Source organism: Oncorhynchus masou, chromosome 28 (assembly GCF_036934945.1).
Source record: "Oncorhynchus masou masou isolate Uvic2021 chromosome 28, UVic_Omas_1.1, whole genome shotgun sequence".
NCBI lineage: Eukaryota > Metazoa > Chordata > Actinopteri > Salmoniformes > Salmonidae > Oncorhynchus > Oncorhynchus masou.
The window spans coordinates 18,122,122-18,139,734 of record NC_088239.1 but is presented as its reverse complement, the minus strand read 5'-3'; the positions used below and the strand labels follow the sequence as shown (position 1 = coordinate 18,139,734).

At 42.3% G+C, this 17,613-nt stretch overlaps 1 protein-coding gene across 1 annotated transcript; it reads left to right on the top strand.

Annotated features, from left to right (window-relative positions):
• Positions 1-349: 349 nt before the first annotated feature.
• Positions 350-16,777, top strand: LOC135518535 (tomoregulin-1-like). The gene is made up of 10 exons (XM_064943705.1): positions 350-1,050; positions 5,555-5,664; positions 6,068-6,197; positions 6,356-6,382; positions 6,572-6,662; positions 8,514-8,662; positions 15,036-15,092; positions 15,336-15,456; positions 15,584-15,745; positions 16,082-16,777. The coding sequence occupies exons 1-10, from the start codon at positions 897-899 to the stop codon at positions 16,164-16,166; spliced, it is 1,086 nt and encodes a 361-aa protein (XP_064799777.1). The 5' UTR covers positions 350-896; the 3' UTR covers positions 16,167-16,777.
• The last annotated feature ends 836 nt before the right edge of the window (positions 16,778-17,613 follow it).

Sequence of the window (17,613 nt, the reverse complement as noted above, 5' to 3'; positions counted from 1 at the left end):
AGTAACCTGGGAATAATCAATTTAACATGGATTGGTAAACTGTCAATCTGTATTTTCTATCTGCCAGATAGGCCCATTCCTCTTATTTTTATTTATGTGAAAGAGCGCATATGGCTTGCATTTTTATATTTTAATGAATGTAATTGTCTTACTCCTTGATTACGAAAAAAAATTAGTAGGCTTAGGCTGTAGCCATTGTACAGTTTTAGCAAATGTCGCTTTATAACGTATCCCACTAGGCTACAACCGGAATCCCCTCCCCACACATTTATGGTGTGATCTTGCCGCTCCACCGCAAAGCGTGCTTCAATGATTGGGGGTGGTCTCGCGTCATGTGATACCCAAGCGTCACCGAAGTCCTTTGTTGATGGTGATTCACAAAATCTCACTCAAGACATTGTCTGGGTAAATTGCTACCACAAAATAATTTATTTTCGCCTTTGTGGGATTGTGTTGTGGAAGGATGCAGAGATATTCTCGGAGGGACATTTTAAACCAGCTGTTTGCCGCTGGGATAAAATAGAGGCAGACGCGTCAAAGGTAAATGCGACAGTCAAAACAGCTCATTATCGCACACCCTATCCCATACAACGGCCAGTCGAGCGATCAATAGAGCAAAGCCAACATTTCGTTTGTGCAATTTGTGAGCTAAAGTCCGATATAATGCCTTTTTTATATATGGCTATGCTGGGAGATAATCCCCTTTCTGCAAAGGAGATTATTGTTTTTTTTAGCCGTGGGTGAAACAGTTTGCCAACAACAACGCGTTTTGTTCTCCGTCTACCAATTCACATCTGGTGGATTCGTTGATGTATTTCTGCAATTTGAATGAAAAAAGGCATATGTTGTGATTTGGAGAAAAGACGGTGTCCACTCTACACAGCATTGTAAGCATCATGTCCATAGGATATCCCCTCTCATCTCACGGACCCTCAGCAGGCCGTTTTTTCTCTCTCCTCTGCCTTTTGGCCGTCTCCACACTGCCTGGAGCTCAAGCCTCTTACCCTGAGAGCAGCGAATGTATTTTAGGAAAAGGCAAGGACTGCTTGGGTGAGTATCAATACATTTTCTTTATCAATTAACTTTTCCAAAGCAAGCACTTCTATGGGAATACTTTGTGTTTATCAGACACACATCCTGTGTTTTTGCAACACAGGCGCTCCTGAGGTGTTTATCGTCCTTGCTGAATGAACGCTGGTCGGTAATTGGGCAAATCTCCTTGACCAGCAGACAAAGCACATCATGCTCAATTGGTCTGGATTAGACAGACATAAGGCTGGCACTGTCATTGCTTCATAAGAGGAATCACTTTGAGTCAATGCATGTTTAAAAATAAAAATATATGTATACATTTGGGAAATGTAATTTCATAGGCGTATGTTTATTGGGGGGTGGCTCGATCTGTCCCCTCTTGTTGGTGAGGTGCATGCAGGGAAAAATGTCCATATTTGAACCCCACCCTGGATTGTCCTGCTGTTGTTTGGGTTTCATTATCATTATCTATTTATTTATTATCATTATTGTTTGGGTTTCATTATTTTAAATGGAAACAGTAATTTATCAGTTTCCTGGTTAGGAGTAATGACTTTTGTTTATATACACCAGTTGTAGAAAAAGTACCCAACTGTCCTAATTGAGTAAAAGTAAAGATACGTTAATAGAAAATGACTCAAGTAAAAGTGAAAGTCACCTAGTAAAATAGTACTTGAGTTAAAGTCTAAAAGTATTTGGTATTAAATATCCTTAAGTATCAAAATTAAATGTCATTGCTAAAATATACTTAATTAAGTATCAAAAGTAAAAGTATAAATTATTTCAAATTCCTTATGTTAACCGGAAGGCACCACTTAGTTTTTTTCATTTACGGATAGCCAGGGGCAACCCTTCAACATAATTTACAAACGAAGCATGTGTGTTCAGTGAGTCCGCCAGATCAGAGGCAGTAGGGATGACCGGGGATGTTCTCTGCATAAGTGCGTGAAATGGAACATTTTCCTGTCCTGCTTAGCATTCAAAATGTAATGAGTACTTTTGGGTGTTAGGGAAAATGTATGGAGTAAAAAGTACATTATTTTCTTTAGGGATATAGTGAAGTAAAAGTTATCAAAAATATAAATACCCCTCCACCCCCAAACGACTTAAGTATTACTTTAGTTTTACTCAAGTACTTTACAACACTGGTATACAGTGTCATCGTGGGTTAAATTGAGGGTAAATTCATTTGACTCTTTATATCCGGAATATATAATATGCTTGCTAAAAGTTCACATCTGCTATGTGGTTTCCTAAGGGGTTCCACCCAAAGCCAACATTCAGTGTGACTTTGACAGATTGGCCTATGTTTGATGGTATTTAAGATGAATGGAAACGTAAACCCGTTGTGGATGTAGTTCCACCCTCTCCATAATCCCATAAACCATGAGTGATGTCCTCTCGTTCCCATAATAACTGTTTGTCATAAAGGTCTATGTATTGTGTTCATTCAGTAGGCTTCCCCTTTTATTTAAAAGCAGTCCGATTTAAAACCAAGAGTGAGCTGTCCTGATAAAGCCAGTTGTTTTACTCTTGTCAAGCTATTTGCCTGATTAACTTCCATCACTGGGGTGGCAGTGTAGCCTAGTGGTTAGAGTTGCAAGTTCAAATCCCCGAGCTGACACAAAAGCTGTCCTTCTGCCCCTGAACAGGCAGTTAACCCACTGTTCCTAGGCCGTCATTGAAAATAAGAATTTGTTCTTAACTGACTTGCCTAGTAAAAAAATAAAAATAAGCAGGCTATTCCTTCTCCCCATGGTCCTGGTTGCTCTTCAATGCTCCTAAAAACAACCCATAATTGGGTGCTGATCCCAAACCTCTTAGGAAACTCCATAGCAGATGTGACCTTAGCAACCGTAAGTATTCTGGATATAAAGATTAATTTCAGAAATGAATGGAAAATATAATCACTGTATCATTTCTTTCCTTTATTCAGCTTTTCTTTTCCATGGTTTTCAGGTTGAGGCATGTTGCTGGATCTAGGATACCCAAATGATAATGTGGGATGTGGATTCAGCTTGACCTGACATTAGACTACTTCTGAAAATATCGGACAACATTTTAATTTGAGAGTGAACTGTCCCTTTAAATGCAGTGAAGTGTGGTGTTTCCCCACTGTTACTGAGAAATGCAGATTGTATTTCTCAAGGCATGAGGGTTGAATTCAGTGGAAGCGTGGTTGTTATCCTGCACTGCTGTAAAGAACAAACATCGGTAGAACAGCCAGAATTATCATACTTACATTACTGCACCTATGCGCCTATTTTGCAGGTCAGGATCAATGCTATTTCATTAGGGTTTGATTTAATTAAAGCCCTTGTCCCACTATGACTTCTACTGCAGTCTTTTAAAGACTAGTGTTCCTATACAGTGGTGGTATTGATTGATTACAGAGGAGTTTTAGGTCATGGCCTGTATTTAATGGGCTAGCTTCGGGATCCCAGGGCGACAGTGACTGTAATGAGGAAATGAACAGTTTGGTCAATAGTCCTTTAAGTACAGGGTGACTAGGATCGGGGCTAGCCCCTTTATATCGAGACTGTGACCATTGGTTGAGTAACACACAGATCTATTTAGGAGAGGAGGGGATTGTTAGGAGAGGCTGATTATAATCTTTGGCCTGGAACTACTTTGCCTCCCATTTGTTGAAAGGTTGGGTTATTATTAGTCCATGTGGCATGCTTACCTGTCTCAAGACAATGGATTAGTTGTATAGTGGCTTTCTCTTCTGAAACCTTCTCTAACAGTGGGGATAAGACAACATAAAGCTCCTACTGCATGTTGAGATATGTCTTCCTTCGTGGGGACTGGCGATGAGAGCAGGGGGGAACTTCAGCTCAAACCTCAGTGGGGTAGGATTCTTCCATTCCCATCACCTCTCCTATTCTCTCTTTTTCTCTCTCTCTCTCTCCTTCGCTCCCTCTTTTAACTCTTCCTCTCCTTTTATGTCTTCATTTCTCTCTCATTCCCTCTCCTTCTCTCCCTCCCCCTTATGTCTCCCCCTGCCTGTAAATCTCACAGACCAGGGGTTTTCCAATGTTCTGCTAGTTGATAGGAGTGCTTGGTGGTAATGCTGTTGACCCCAGGAGGATGTAAATGGCTGCTGTCAAACCTGCCTGGAAGGCTGGGATGGTCTTCTCATTCCTCCATTAGAGCTCCGTGAGATTCAAACACTCTCCCTCAGGGTGTCCATGAACCTAGAGTTGTTCTAGCACAGTAGCACAACAGTCATTTTACACACCTACTGTAGTTATCAAAGCTAGTGAAAAACAGATTATACTACAACTGATTGTCAGCAGGGGAAATAAAATCCTCTGTAAGTTCACTTCATCCATAATGTTTTTGACAGTTTGGTTAAAGTTAATATTGAAGACTTGCAGCACGGAGGAGTTGTTTTGACCAAATTCATTGATCCTGATGATGTAATCCAATCCAATGATGTTATCCCTACTTATGACCAGGCTAATGATGAACTTTTTCAAACAATATTGTGATGGCATACTTTACTATAAGTGCCTTGTAAGCCCACTTTGACAACCTGAAATCCTATCATTACTATCAGGAATCCCTCTCACGCATTATGTGCTTGACCTCCTGATCAACGATTATCAGATCGGACTTGACCCTCTTCTCCAATCTTTTCAAGTCAGCTTTCTGGGTCCCTGTTGATGGTTCTTGGCTTTGCTTTCCCATGATCATGCAATGCCAAGGCATTACTGTGTAAATGAGGACCAACTTGTCCGAATGAACAGTAGTGACTACATTTCTTAGTCCAGTTATGCTGGGCAGTGACTGTTGTACATTGCACATTCCACTGACTCTCAATAAAGTTGTACAAATGATGCGTAGCTAAGCTCTCTCTGTACCGGATCTCTCATTAGTCCAACCATTGAAGAAATGAGGCGATGACTATTGATGTCTTGTGGCAAAGGAGTTGGATGGCTACGTGTTGCTAATGACCCGGGTCTTCGCTACATTGACTCCTCTCTTCCATTGATTTGTCCTTCTCCTTCCTCTGATAAATTCCGCCCAGTGTGAGAGAGTGAGAGATGTTCAAGTGTATTTCTGGCTAAAGGGGAGGCTATGGGCTTTTGCGTGTCGGATGGATGAAAGTCATTACTGGAAGAAGTATTCAAGTGGCCGCAAACTCTTAAGTTGTCACGGCTTTGGTTCTTAGTGCATTTTAGCCTGGAATTCAGAGTGATTTACTCTGTTTTGTGATGAAACAGAGCATATCATTTTGCATTCAAGGCTAACTGTATTTTAGGTAAAGAAGAGTGTTTCCAGCTAGGCTATACCAGAGGAGTTTTTTTCTCAGAGACTGTAGTTTGGGAAAGAATTGTGTTTTGAGTTGAACGTTTTCACACACTATTTGCTCCAATCTTCATGTTAGAAAGTTTTTCCCAGATAGAAAAGCAATGTCACGTAAATACTAGTACACAACATAGACTATACTAGATATTCATGTGGTTTTACAAATGGAGAACTAAAATAATGGTATTTCACACCTTGTTTTTACCAGATTTGTCTGAGAAGAAAAGTGACCTGAGAGTGTGTGACACTGCAACATGTCGTTACGGGGGGACATGTCAAGAGAATGGGGCTGACCTGAAATGTGTCTGCCAGTTCCATGTAAGTAACACAGTGCAATAAAGGCTATCATGTTCTCTGTTGTCAAGTAAGACTGTCATTACCATTGCCATGAGCAAGAAAGCAAGCAGGAAGGGCTTTGCCAAAGCAAATCAGCTCCAACTGATCTTAATCTCGGAACTCTGTTCCATAGTATTCCCACACATAATATAGAGATATACTGTATGTGATCATATACAAATGTAAACAAGGTGTTAGTCAAATGTTATATCTGTTTGGGCTTCTTGCAGTAAATTTGCAGTGTACAAATGATTTGTCATTTTGTTCTGGCCGCCTGACTATCCGCTCAAGAAAACAAATCGTCCCGTGGCTGAATCTACTTGATGATCCCTGGTCTAGGCTGTGATGGTTCAGTAACATCCTTTCATTGCCCGTTGTGTCTTAGTGCTCTAAGAAGTACATCCCTGTTTGTGGGTCCAACGGAGACACCTATCAGAATGAGTGCTTCTTGAGGAGAGCAGCGTGCAAGCAGCAGAAGTCCATATCACAGGTCTCTGAAGGGGCCTGCTATACAGGTGAGTCTTAGTCGCAGGCTGCACACTTTCACCCGAGAGTACAGACTCCCCTTTATGGAGCGCATTTTTCATCACTCGGGTTCATCACCTAGTCATTTTGTTTTAAGTAATTTTAGACCAAGCTGAAGGTAACTAATTTTCTATGCTGTAACACACAGATGGCAGTTCTGGATCTGGTGACAGAGGTACAGTGTAGTAACTTGGTCTTGCTTCACTTTAATACGTTTGACTTGACAACCCATGTTACAATGTTACAATGAAAGCTGGTTAAACATAGCCTGCTTAAACAAAAGTTTTGCAGATCAAACCACTAATAGAACAATATTAACTCTGTTTGACAGCTAACATTTTTGAAATACTCTCCTTTTCTACAGATGATGAAGGATCAGGCAGAGGAAAAAAGCCCACAAAATGCGTCAACTGCAAGTTTGGAGCAGAATGCGATGTGGACTCTGAGGATATATTGTGAGTACTTTCCACTGCAGCTATTGTGCTCTCAGTAGTCTCTAAGGACTCGTCTTCATCAGCTATTGTGCTCTCAGTAGTTTCTGAAAGGAGGACTTGTCTTCATGAGCTGTTGTGCTCTCAGTAGTCTCTGAGGACTCGTCTTCATGAGCTGTTGTGCTCTCAGTAGTTTCTGAATGGAAGACTCGTCTTCATCAGCTGTTGTGCTCTCAGTAGTTTCTGAATGGGGGACTCGTCTTCATCAGCTGTTGTGCTCTCTGTAGTTTCTGAAAGGACTCTTCATCAGCTATTGTGCTCTCAGTAGTTTCTGAAAGGAGGACTTGTCTTCATGAGCTGTTGTGCTCTCAGTAGTCTCTGAGGACTCGTCTTCATGAGCTGTTGTGCTCTCAGTAGTTTCTGAATGGAGGACTCGTCTTCATCAGCTGTTGTGCTCTCAGTAGTTTCTGAATGGGGGACTCGTCTTCATCAGCTGTTGTGCTCTCAGTAGTTTCTGAAAGGAGGACTCATCTTCATCAGCTGTTGTGCTCTCAGTAGTTTCTGAGGACTCGTCTTCATGAGCTGTTGTGCTCTCAGTAGTTTCTGAATGGAGGACTCGTCTTCATCAGCTGTTGTGCTCTCAGTATTCTCTGAGGACTCGTCTTCATCAGCTGTTGTGCTCTCAGTAGTTCCTGAAAGAAGCACTCTTCATCAGCTATTGTGCTCTCAGTAGTTTCTGAAAGGAGGACTTGTCTTCATCAGCTGTTGTGCTCTCAGTATTCTCTGAGGACTCGTCTTCATCAGCTGTTGTGTTCTCAGTAGTTTCTGAAAGGAGGACTCATCTTCATCAGCTGTTGTGCTCTCAGTAGTTTCTGAGGACTCGTCTTCATGAGCTGTTGTGCTCTCAGTAGTTTCTGAATGGAGGACTCGTCTTCATCAGCTGTTGTGCTCTCAGTATTCTCTGAGGACTCGTCTTCATCAGCTGTTATGCTCTCAGTAGTTCCTGAAAGAAGCACTCTTCATCAGCTATTGTGCTCTCAGTAGTTTCTGAAAGGAGGACTTGTCTTCATCAGCTGTTGTGCTCTCAGTATTCTCTGAGGACTCGTCTTCATCAGCTGTTGTGCTCTCAGTAGTTTCTGAAAGGAGGACTCGTCTTCATCAGCTATTGTGCTCTCAGTATTTCCTGAAAGAAGCACTCTTCATCAGCTATTGTGCTCTCAGTAGTTTCTGAAAGGAGGACTCGTCTTCATCAGCTGTTGTGCTCTCAGTATTCTCTGAGGACTCGTCTTCATCAGCTGTTGTGCTCTCAGTATTCTCTGAGGACTCGTCTTCATCAGCTGTTGTGCTCTCAGTAGTTTCTGAAAGGAGGTCTCGTCTTCATCAGCTGTTGTGCTCTCAGTAGTCTCTGAGGACTCGTCTTCATCAGCTGTTGTGCTCTCAGTAGTTTCTGAAAGGACTCGTCTTCATCAGCTGTTGTACTCTTGTAGTCTCTGAGGACTCATCTTCATCAGCTGTTGTGCTCTCAGTAGTTTCTGAGGACTCGTCTTCATCAGCTGTTGTGCTCTCAGTAGTTTCCGAAAGGACTCGTCTTCATCAGCTTTTGTGCTCTCAGTCTCTGAAAGGAGGACTCGTCTTCATCAGCTGTTGTGCTCTCAGTCACTGAAAGGAGGTCTCATCTTCATCTGGAAGACGACTAGTGACCACTAGTACCTCATAGATCTTATTTTTGCTTATTTTCGCCATATACTGTGGTCCTGGTTTGTCAAATTAGATTCAAATTGGTTGATGATGTATGTTTAGCTCTTTTAGTGAACGCAGTGTTAATACAGTGTTCATGAAATGGATTTTTATATAAATGTTTTCTTCGACACCCAGGTGTATGTGCAACATTGACTGCAGTGGCCATAATGACAACCCGGTGTGTGGAACAGACGGAAAATCTTACATTACCCCCTGTCACGTAAGAGAGGCTTCGTGCTTGAAGCAGGTGAAGATTGACGTGAAGCATCTAGGGAGTTGTCCAGGTAATGCCATGTTCTAACATTAAAACGTCATTTAGAAACATGTCATTTTATGCCCCATGTACTGTATTTACACTGCATTGTGGGGAAAAAACAATGGATTGTGGGTTCCGAAGGATTTGATTTATTATTCACAATCTCAAGGAAGGAAAATAAATCACAATTTAATATTTGACTGAGATTTTTGGTGTAGAGATGAGGGGATCCTGCTGTAATGCGACATCCTACTTAATAGTTGAATACAGTGTCCTAGATATTGTCCCGTGCATGGGTTCTTGGTGCCAGTCTTGATATTCCTGATATGTGCTGTGTTTATATAAGCGTCCCACCCACCAGTCTTGACTTTCCTCTAAATCTTTAACACTTTATACTGCCAGTGACCTATATGATGGCTAGTTCCTGTCAAACTCTGATGTTTATGACGACCACCCCAATTGGTTGATTGATCCTCACTATGACAATGCCGTGTGCTGTGTGGTGATGACTGAGATTATTAGGTTTGTCCCGACATACATCTTTCTACAGCGCATCAAAAGACTGAAGATTCTTCTTTCAAACGCAGACATGACCTCAATCTGGATGCACACAATTAGGATTTGGGCCACATTATTACGACCAAGGGGCATCGGGCAACCAGCTGTTCAGATGTTTCTTACCAGAACATCTGTTTAAAGCCGTTTTAAAAATGTCATTCTCCATTTGAGGGCGAAGATTTACTATATGGCCCTGTTTTTAAAAACGTCTCACAATCTAGTTCTAAAGTGTAGGGCTAAAAGATCTATTTACATAAATAATCTATATTTTTTGTTTCACAGAGCATACATTGACCCTTTATATTACATGAACTTGCATACCTTGTTCAAAATACAATAGAATACATCCCAACCTGGAAATCTGAGAACTAGTTATGGATGTTCCAATATTCCTACAATTGGATTCCTATCATTTCACATTACTAATGTCAGTCGCTCTGGATAAGAGCGTCTGCTAAATCACCATGGTGATATTATTTGTTACCATAGTGATATTACATTTGTTCTCAGAGAGTAATTGTTCTGCATGTCCTGAGATGTTTCTTAACAACATTTGTCATGTGGCCCTATGTACGTGTCTATCTCTTAAATCAGTTTGGAGGCATTTCTGCTGATGGTGCAGTTGGCCAATTCTTGCAGGAGGGCCATTAACTGTAGTGAAGCATGCCTGTGTGTCACCCTACATCTCAACAGGCCAAATTGCCCTCAAGTTAAACCCAGTCACTCGCCACTTATCTGTCATTTATTTAATTTTGTAATGCAAATGAGCATTGCAAAGGCATGCACGCATTACAATAACTGTCTGTCAGAGTAATGTTACCAACAGCCTCATGCTTCGACTGGCCCAAATAGAAACCCGCCATACCTCTCACATTGTATCTATGGTCATCTTATTGTTATATATCAGAAATGTGCATCCTAAACAGCACCATCGGTTATTAGTTTGTAATTAAATCTTGTACAAAATCTACATCATATATCTAACATTCAACTGGTTTGTTGATTAACCAAATGTATTTTAATGAGGCCATGTCAGACTGCTAGTTAACTGCTATATATTAACTATATTACGGCATACTTAGTATTTATAGTCCGTCCTTAATCAAGCCATGGTGCTCTGTCTGATAATCAAGCCATGCTGCTCTCTCTGACAATCAAGCCATGTTGCGCTCTCTGAAAATCAAGCCATGGTGCCCTCTCTGTTAATCAAGCCATGCTGCGCTCTCTGATAATCAAGCCATGGTGCGCTCTCTGACTGATTATCAAGCCATGGTGCGCTCTCTGACTGACTATCAAGCCATGGTGCGCTCTCTGACTGACTATCAAGCCATGGTGCGCTCTCAGATAATCAAGCCATGGTGCGCTCTCTATTAATCAAGCCAAGCTGCGCTCTCTGATGATCAAGCCATGCTGCTCTCTCTGACAATCAAGCCATGTTGCACTCTCTGATAATCAAGCCATGGTGCGCTCTCTGATAATCAAGCCATGGTGCCCTCTCTGTTAATCAAGCCATGCTGTGCTCTCTGATAATCAAGCCATGCTGCGCTCTCTGATAATCAAGCTATGGTGCGCTCTCTGATAATCAAGCTATGGTGCGCTCTCTGATAATCAAGCCATGATGCGCTCTCTGATAATCAATCCAAGCTGCGCTCTCTGATAATCAAGCCATGGTGCGCTCTCTGATAATCAAGCCAGGGTGCGCTCTCAGTAATCAAGCCATGGTGCGCTCTCTGATAATCAAGCCATGGTGCACTCTCTGATAATCAAGCCATGGTGCGCTCTCTGATAATCAATCCAAGCTGCCCTCTCTGATAATCAAGCAATGGTGCGCTCTCTGATAATCAAGCCAGGGTGCGCTCTCAGTAATCAAGCCATGGTGCACTCTTTGATAATCAAGCCATGGTTCGCTCTCTGATAATCAAGCCATGGTGCGCTCTCTGATAATCAAGCCATGGTGCGCTCTCTGACTGATTATCAAGCCATGGTGCGCTCTCTGACTGACTATCAAGCCATGGTGCGCTCTCTGACTGACTATCAAGCCATGGTGCGCTCTCAGATAATCAAGCCATGGTGCGCTCTCTATTAATTAAGCCAAGCTGCGCTCTCTGATGATCAAGCCATGCTGCACTCTCTGACAATCAAGCCATGTTGCACTCTCTGATAATCAAGCCATGGTGCCCTCTCTGTTAATCAAGCCATGCTGCGCTCTCTGATAATCAAGCCATGCTGCGCTCTCTGATAATCAAGCCATGGTGCGCTCTCTGATAATCAAGCCATGGTGCCCTCTCTGAATATCAAGCCATGCTGTGCTCTCTGATAATCAAGCCATGCTGTGCTCTCTGATAATCAAGCCATGGTGCGCTCTCTGATAATCAAGCCAGGGTGCGCTCTCTGATAATCAAGCCATGGTGCACTCTCTGATAATCAAGCCAAGCTGCGCTCTCTGATAATCAAGCCATGGTGCGCTCTCTGATTATCAAGCCATGGTGCGCTCTCTGATAATCAAGCCAGGGTGCGCTCTCAGTAATCAAGCCATGGTGCGCTCTCTGATAATCAAGCCATGGTGCGCTCTCTGATAATCAAGCCATGGTGCGCTCTCTGATAATCAAGCCAAGCTGCACTCTCTGATAATCAAGCCATGCTGCGCTCTCTGATAATCAAGCCATGGTGCGCTCTCTGATAATCAAGCCATGGTGCACTCTTTGATAATCAAGCCATGGTTCACTCTCTGATAATCAAGCCATGGTGCGCTCTCTGATAATCAAGCCATGGTGCGCTCTCTGACTGATTATCAAGCCATGGTGCGCTCTCTGACTGACTATCAAGCCATGGTGCGCTCTCTGACTGACTATCAAGCCATGGTGCGCTCTCAGATAATCAAGCCATGGTGCGCTCTCTATTAATCAAGCCAAGCTGCGCTCTCTGATGATCAAGCCATGCTGCGCTCTCTGACAATCAAGCCATGTTGCACTCTCTGATAATCAAGCCATGCTGTGCTCTCTGATAATCAAGCCATGGTGCGCTCTCTGATAATCAAGCCATGCTGCGCTCTCTGATAATCAATCCAAGCGGCGCTCTCTGATAATCAAGCCATGGTGCGCTCTCTGATAATCAAGCCAGGGTGCGCTCTCAGTAATCAAGCCATGGTGCACTCTCTGATAATCAAGCCAAGCTGCGCTCTCTGATTATCAAGCCATGGTGCGCTCTCTGATAATCAAGCCATGGTGCGCTCTCTGATAATCAAGCCAAGCTGCGCTCTCTGATAATCAAGCCATGGTGCACTCTCTGATAATCAAGCCAAGCTGCGCTCTCTGATTATCAAGCCATGGTGCGCTCTCTGATAATCAAGCCAGGGTGCGCTCTCAGTAATCAAGCCATGGTGCGCTCTCTGATAATCAAGCCATGGTGCGCTCTCTGATAATCAAGCCATGGTGCTCTCTCTGATAATCAAGCCAAGCTGCACTCTCTGATAATCAAGCCATGCTGCGCTCTCTGATAATCAAGCCATGGTGCGCTCTCTGATAATCAAGCCATGGTGCACTCTCTGATAATCAAGCCATGGTGCGCTCTCTGATAATCAAGCCAAGCTGCACTCTCTGATAATCAAGCCATGCTGCGCTCTATGATAATCAAGCCATGGTGCGCTCTCTGATAATCAAGCCATGGTGCGCTCTCTGATAATCAAGCCATGGTGCGCTCTCTGATAATCAAGCCAAGCTGCACTCTCTGATAATCAAGCCATGCTGCGCTCTCTGATAATCAAGCCATGGTGCGCTCTCTGATAATCAAGCCATGGTGCACTCTCTGATAATCAAGCCATGGTGCGCTCTCTAATAATCAAGCCAGGGTGCGCTCTCAGTAATCAAGCCATGGTGCACTCTCTGATAATCAAGCCATGGTGCACTCTCAGTAATCAAGCCATGGTGCGCTCTCTGATAATCAAGCCAAGCTGCGCTCTCTGATAATCAAGCCATGGTGCACTCTCTGATAATCAAGCCAAGCTGCGCTCTCTGATTATCAAGCCATGGTGCGCTCTCTGATAATCAAGCCAGGGTGCGCTCTCAGTAATCAAGCCATGGTGCGCTCTCTGATAATCAAGCCATGGTGCGCTCTCTGATAATCAAGCCATGGTGCGCTCTCTGATAATCAAGCCAAGCTGCACTCTCTGATAATCAAGCCATGGTGCGCTCTCTGATAATCAAGCCATGGTGCACTCTCTGATAATCAAGCCATGGTGCGCTCTCTGATAATCAAGCCAAGCTGCACTCTCTGATAATCAAGCCATGCTGCGCTCTATGATAATCAAGCCATGGTGCGCTCTCTGATAATCAAGCCATGGTGCGCTCTCTGATAATCAAGCCATGGTGCGCTCTCTGATAATCAAGCCAAGCTGCACTCTCTGATAATCAAGCCATGCTGCGCTCTCTGATAATCAAGCCATGGTGCGCTCTCTGATAATCAAGCCATGGTGCACTCTCTGATAATCAAGCCATGGTGCGCTCTCTAATAATCAAGCCAGGGTGCGCTCTCAGTAATCAAGCCATGGTGCACTCTCTGATAATCAAGCCATGGTGCACTCTCAGTAATCAAGACATGGTGCACTCTGTGATAATCAAGCCATGGTGCGCTCTCTGATAATCAAGCCAGGGTGCGCTCTCAGTAATCAAGCCATGGTGCACTCTCTGATAATCAAGCCATGGTGCACTCTCAGTAATCAAGCCATGGTGCACTCTCTGATAATCAAGCCATGGTGCACTCTCTGATAATCAAGCCAAGCTGCGCTCTCTGATTATCAAGCCATGGTGCGCTCTCTGATAATCAAGCCATGTTGCGCTCTCTGATAATCAAGCCATGGTGCGCTCTCTGATAATCAAGCCAAGCTGCACTCTCTGATAATCAAGCCATGCTGCACTCTCTGATAATCAAGCCATGGTGCGCTCTCTGATAATCAAGCCATGGTGCGCTCTCTGATAATCAAGCCATGGTGCGCTCTCTGATAATTAAGCCATGCTGCGCTCTCTGATAATCAAGCCATGCTGCACTCTCTGATAATCAAGCCATGGTGCGCTCTCTGATAAGCAAGCCATGCTGCGTTCTCTGACTGACTTTCAAGCCATGCTGCGCTCTCTGATAATCAAGCCATGCTGCGCTCTCTGATAATCAAGCCATGGTGCGCTCTCTGATAAGCAAGCCATGCTGCGTTCTCTGACTGACTATCAAGTCATGTTGCGCTCTCTGATAATCAAGCCATGGTGCACTCTCTGATAATCAAGCCATGGTGCGCTCTCTGATAATCAAGCCATGGTGCGCTCTCTGACTGACTATCAAGCCATGTTGCGCTCTCTGATAAGCAAGCCATGCTGCGTTCTCTGACTGACTATCAAGCCATGTTGCGCTCTCTGATAATCAAGCCATGGTGCGCTCTCTGATAAGCAAGCCATGCTGCGTTCTCTGACTGACTATCAAGCCATGTTGCGCTCTCTGATAATCAAGCCATGCTGTGCTCTCAGATAATCATATAATCCTTGTGATTAGGGCTCTGATAATCAAGCCATGGTGCGCTCTCAGATAATCGTATAATCCTTGTGATTAGGGTTCTCTTAGAACATGGAGCTTGAACACTATTTCCCTGAGTTCCTCCAATATGATTTCTTTTCAACTTCTTACAGTTAAAAAACTATTTTTAAGCAACCTCTAGTCCTATGAATTCTTTCACATTTAAAATGCTTCTGTCTATAGCTTTGAAAGGAAGGCTCGCTCAGAAATGTTGTTTTGAACCCGATTTTCAATAATGGGACATTTCTGTCATGCACTCAAAAATATTTGTTTTGTTTTTTTTCCAGAAAAAGGGAAGAAGAAAAACGAAGACGATGGTAGCAACAGCAAGACGGATCTTTTTGGTATGGCTGCTCCCTTTTACCACACTCTGTTATGATGTTGTTATGGTCGTTGATTTACCTCAGACCATGGTTCATGTTGTCTATATGGAAATAATACTGTTGTACTTTTACATATCTGCAATGCATATTTCTGCTCTGTCATGTCAGTTATATTTGAATTGCAACTGAGGACCAGGCCTAGCTCGCTCTTTAATATTTATATCATCCATATTAATATTTGTGATTGTCTGTATACCTTTAAAGACACGGTAGACATAGGGGAGGACAGAGCTTATGGAGGGATCCCCACCCTCTGCACAAAGGACTACGCCAACTTCTGTGAACACGGCCAATGTGAAATTAAGTATAGCATCCCCACCTGCCGGTAAGATAACATGGTATCCTTTTTTCTTACATACCTGCGTATGCTATGTTTCATCTCTTTTTGACCTAATTCATAGATAATTATTGTGTCATGAAATTAAGTGTTAGCGGTTTGGTTGTCTCCCCAGGTGTGACTCGGGCTACACTGGCCAGCAGTGTGATGAAATCCAAGACTTCAACATCCTGTACGTGGTGCCCAGTGGACAGAAACTCCACTACGTTCTCATAGCGGCTGTCATCGGAGCCGTACAGATCGCCATCATTGTCGCTGTTGTCATGTGCTTCACAAGGTGGGTGTGCTCTCCAAAGTGATCTATCTGATCTTATTAGCACATTTCTGATAAACAGATTTAAATATTCTGCATTTTATAAGCCGTGTTTTGTAAACAACATACAGTAGCATAAATGAGCAAGTCTTATGGAAGATTCTATTCCAAATGTGACAATGTGTGTCATTTGACAAAAGATTGTTACTCTGTAAAAGGTGTATACTTAGCAATACACATTTTTACAATTGTAATTGATTTAATATTTTTCAAACTCGTTTCTAAAGTGCTGAGTAATGTGTTTTGTGAGGCAGTGAAAAATGAGAGTTTGATGTTATTCCATTGTCTTTTGTTGAATAGGAGGTGTCCCAAAACCCAGAGGGGACGAAGACAACAGCAACACCTTGGACACTTTCCCTCTGGGACTTCATCCAGGATGATGTAGCAGTTTTTTGTGTGCATTTCTGCACCATATGGATCACAATTTTCTGTTGTTGTTGTTTTGTCTCCTTTATTTTGAATGGATGTTTATTTATTTATTTTCTCTAATGGGGCCTTAGTTTTCTCTCCCTTCTGGACATATGCAGTTCTTGCTGCTTTTTTTCAGACTGCTGCATTATTTATTTGTTCCCACGGGCAGAAAACGGACGGCCATTCTCCTCTGATCGTCCATTGTTTGCAAGGTGGTATTGGTATCTTTAGGCACACAAACCTTGGATAGCCAGGGTCTGGACTATTTATCAGCGTCTCTGACTTTCTCTCAGTACCTTTTCTTTTTTTTAATGAAATACAACTATATACCAAATGCAGTTTTCTATAAAGGAGGTAAAAGCTGATGTGTACAGTTTGTTTTGGTTACTTTTCAATATACCATTCCGGGGATGGAACAATTTTTTTGACTAGGTACTAATTTAAATGTTTTTATATATCATTTATTTTTATTTTTATGTTCTAATGTTGTTTGTATTAATGCTAATGAAATAGTTGCATATAGCATGAGCTGTGAATGTGTTTAGTGATGTAGTTTTAGTAATATTAAATTATCTGTGTTTCAAACACTCGTGTTGCCTTCATATTATTATGACTAGATCAATGACGGAGCCTAAATAATTTTCAGAAAATAATTTATCACAATGTTAAAATTGTTATGGAAGAGAAGGCGTATTCATATGATGTTATTGTAAAAATAAATGCACTGATTTTAATGCAGTTCTTGATTTATAAAAAAAAAATCTATAACATTTGGAATGTGGACAAGTCACATGGTTGGGAAAGACTCTGAGCCCTAGTTATAAAACTGCATGTACAGTGCCTATCAGAAAGTATTCACATCCCTTGACTTGTTTCACATTTTGTTGTGTTACATCCTGAATTAAAAATGGATTCAAATTGAGATTATTTGTCACGGGCCGACACACAATATCCCAGTAATGTCAAAGTGGGATTATGTTTTTAGACATTTTTACAAATTCATTAAAAATTAAAAACTGAAATGTCTTGAGTCAATAAGTATTCAACCCCTTTGTTATGGGAAGCCTAAATAAATTCAGGAGTAATGTGTTTAACATGTCAAATAATAAGTTGCATGGACAGATTTTTTGTGCAATAATAGTGTTTAACATGATTTTTGAATGACTACCTCATCTTTGTACACCACACATACAATTATCTGTAAGGTCCCTCAGTTGAGTTGTACATTTCATACATAAATGCAACCACAAAGACCAGGGAGGTTTTCTAATGCCTCACAAAGAAGGGCACCTATTGGTAGATGGGTAAAAAAAGAAAAAGGCAGACATTGAATATCCCTTTGAGCATGGTGGAGTTATTCATTTCACTTTGGATGGTGTATCAATACACCCAGTCACTACAAAGATACAGACGTCCTTCCT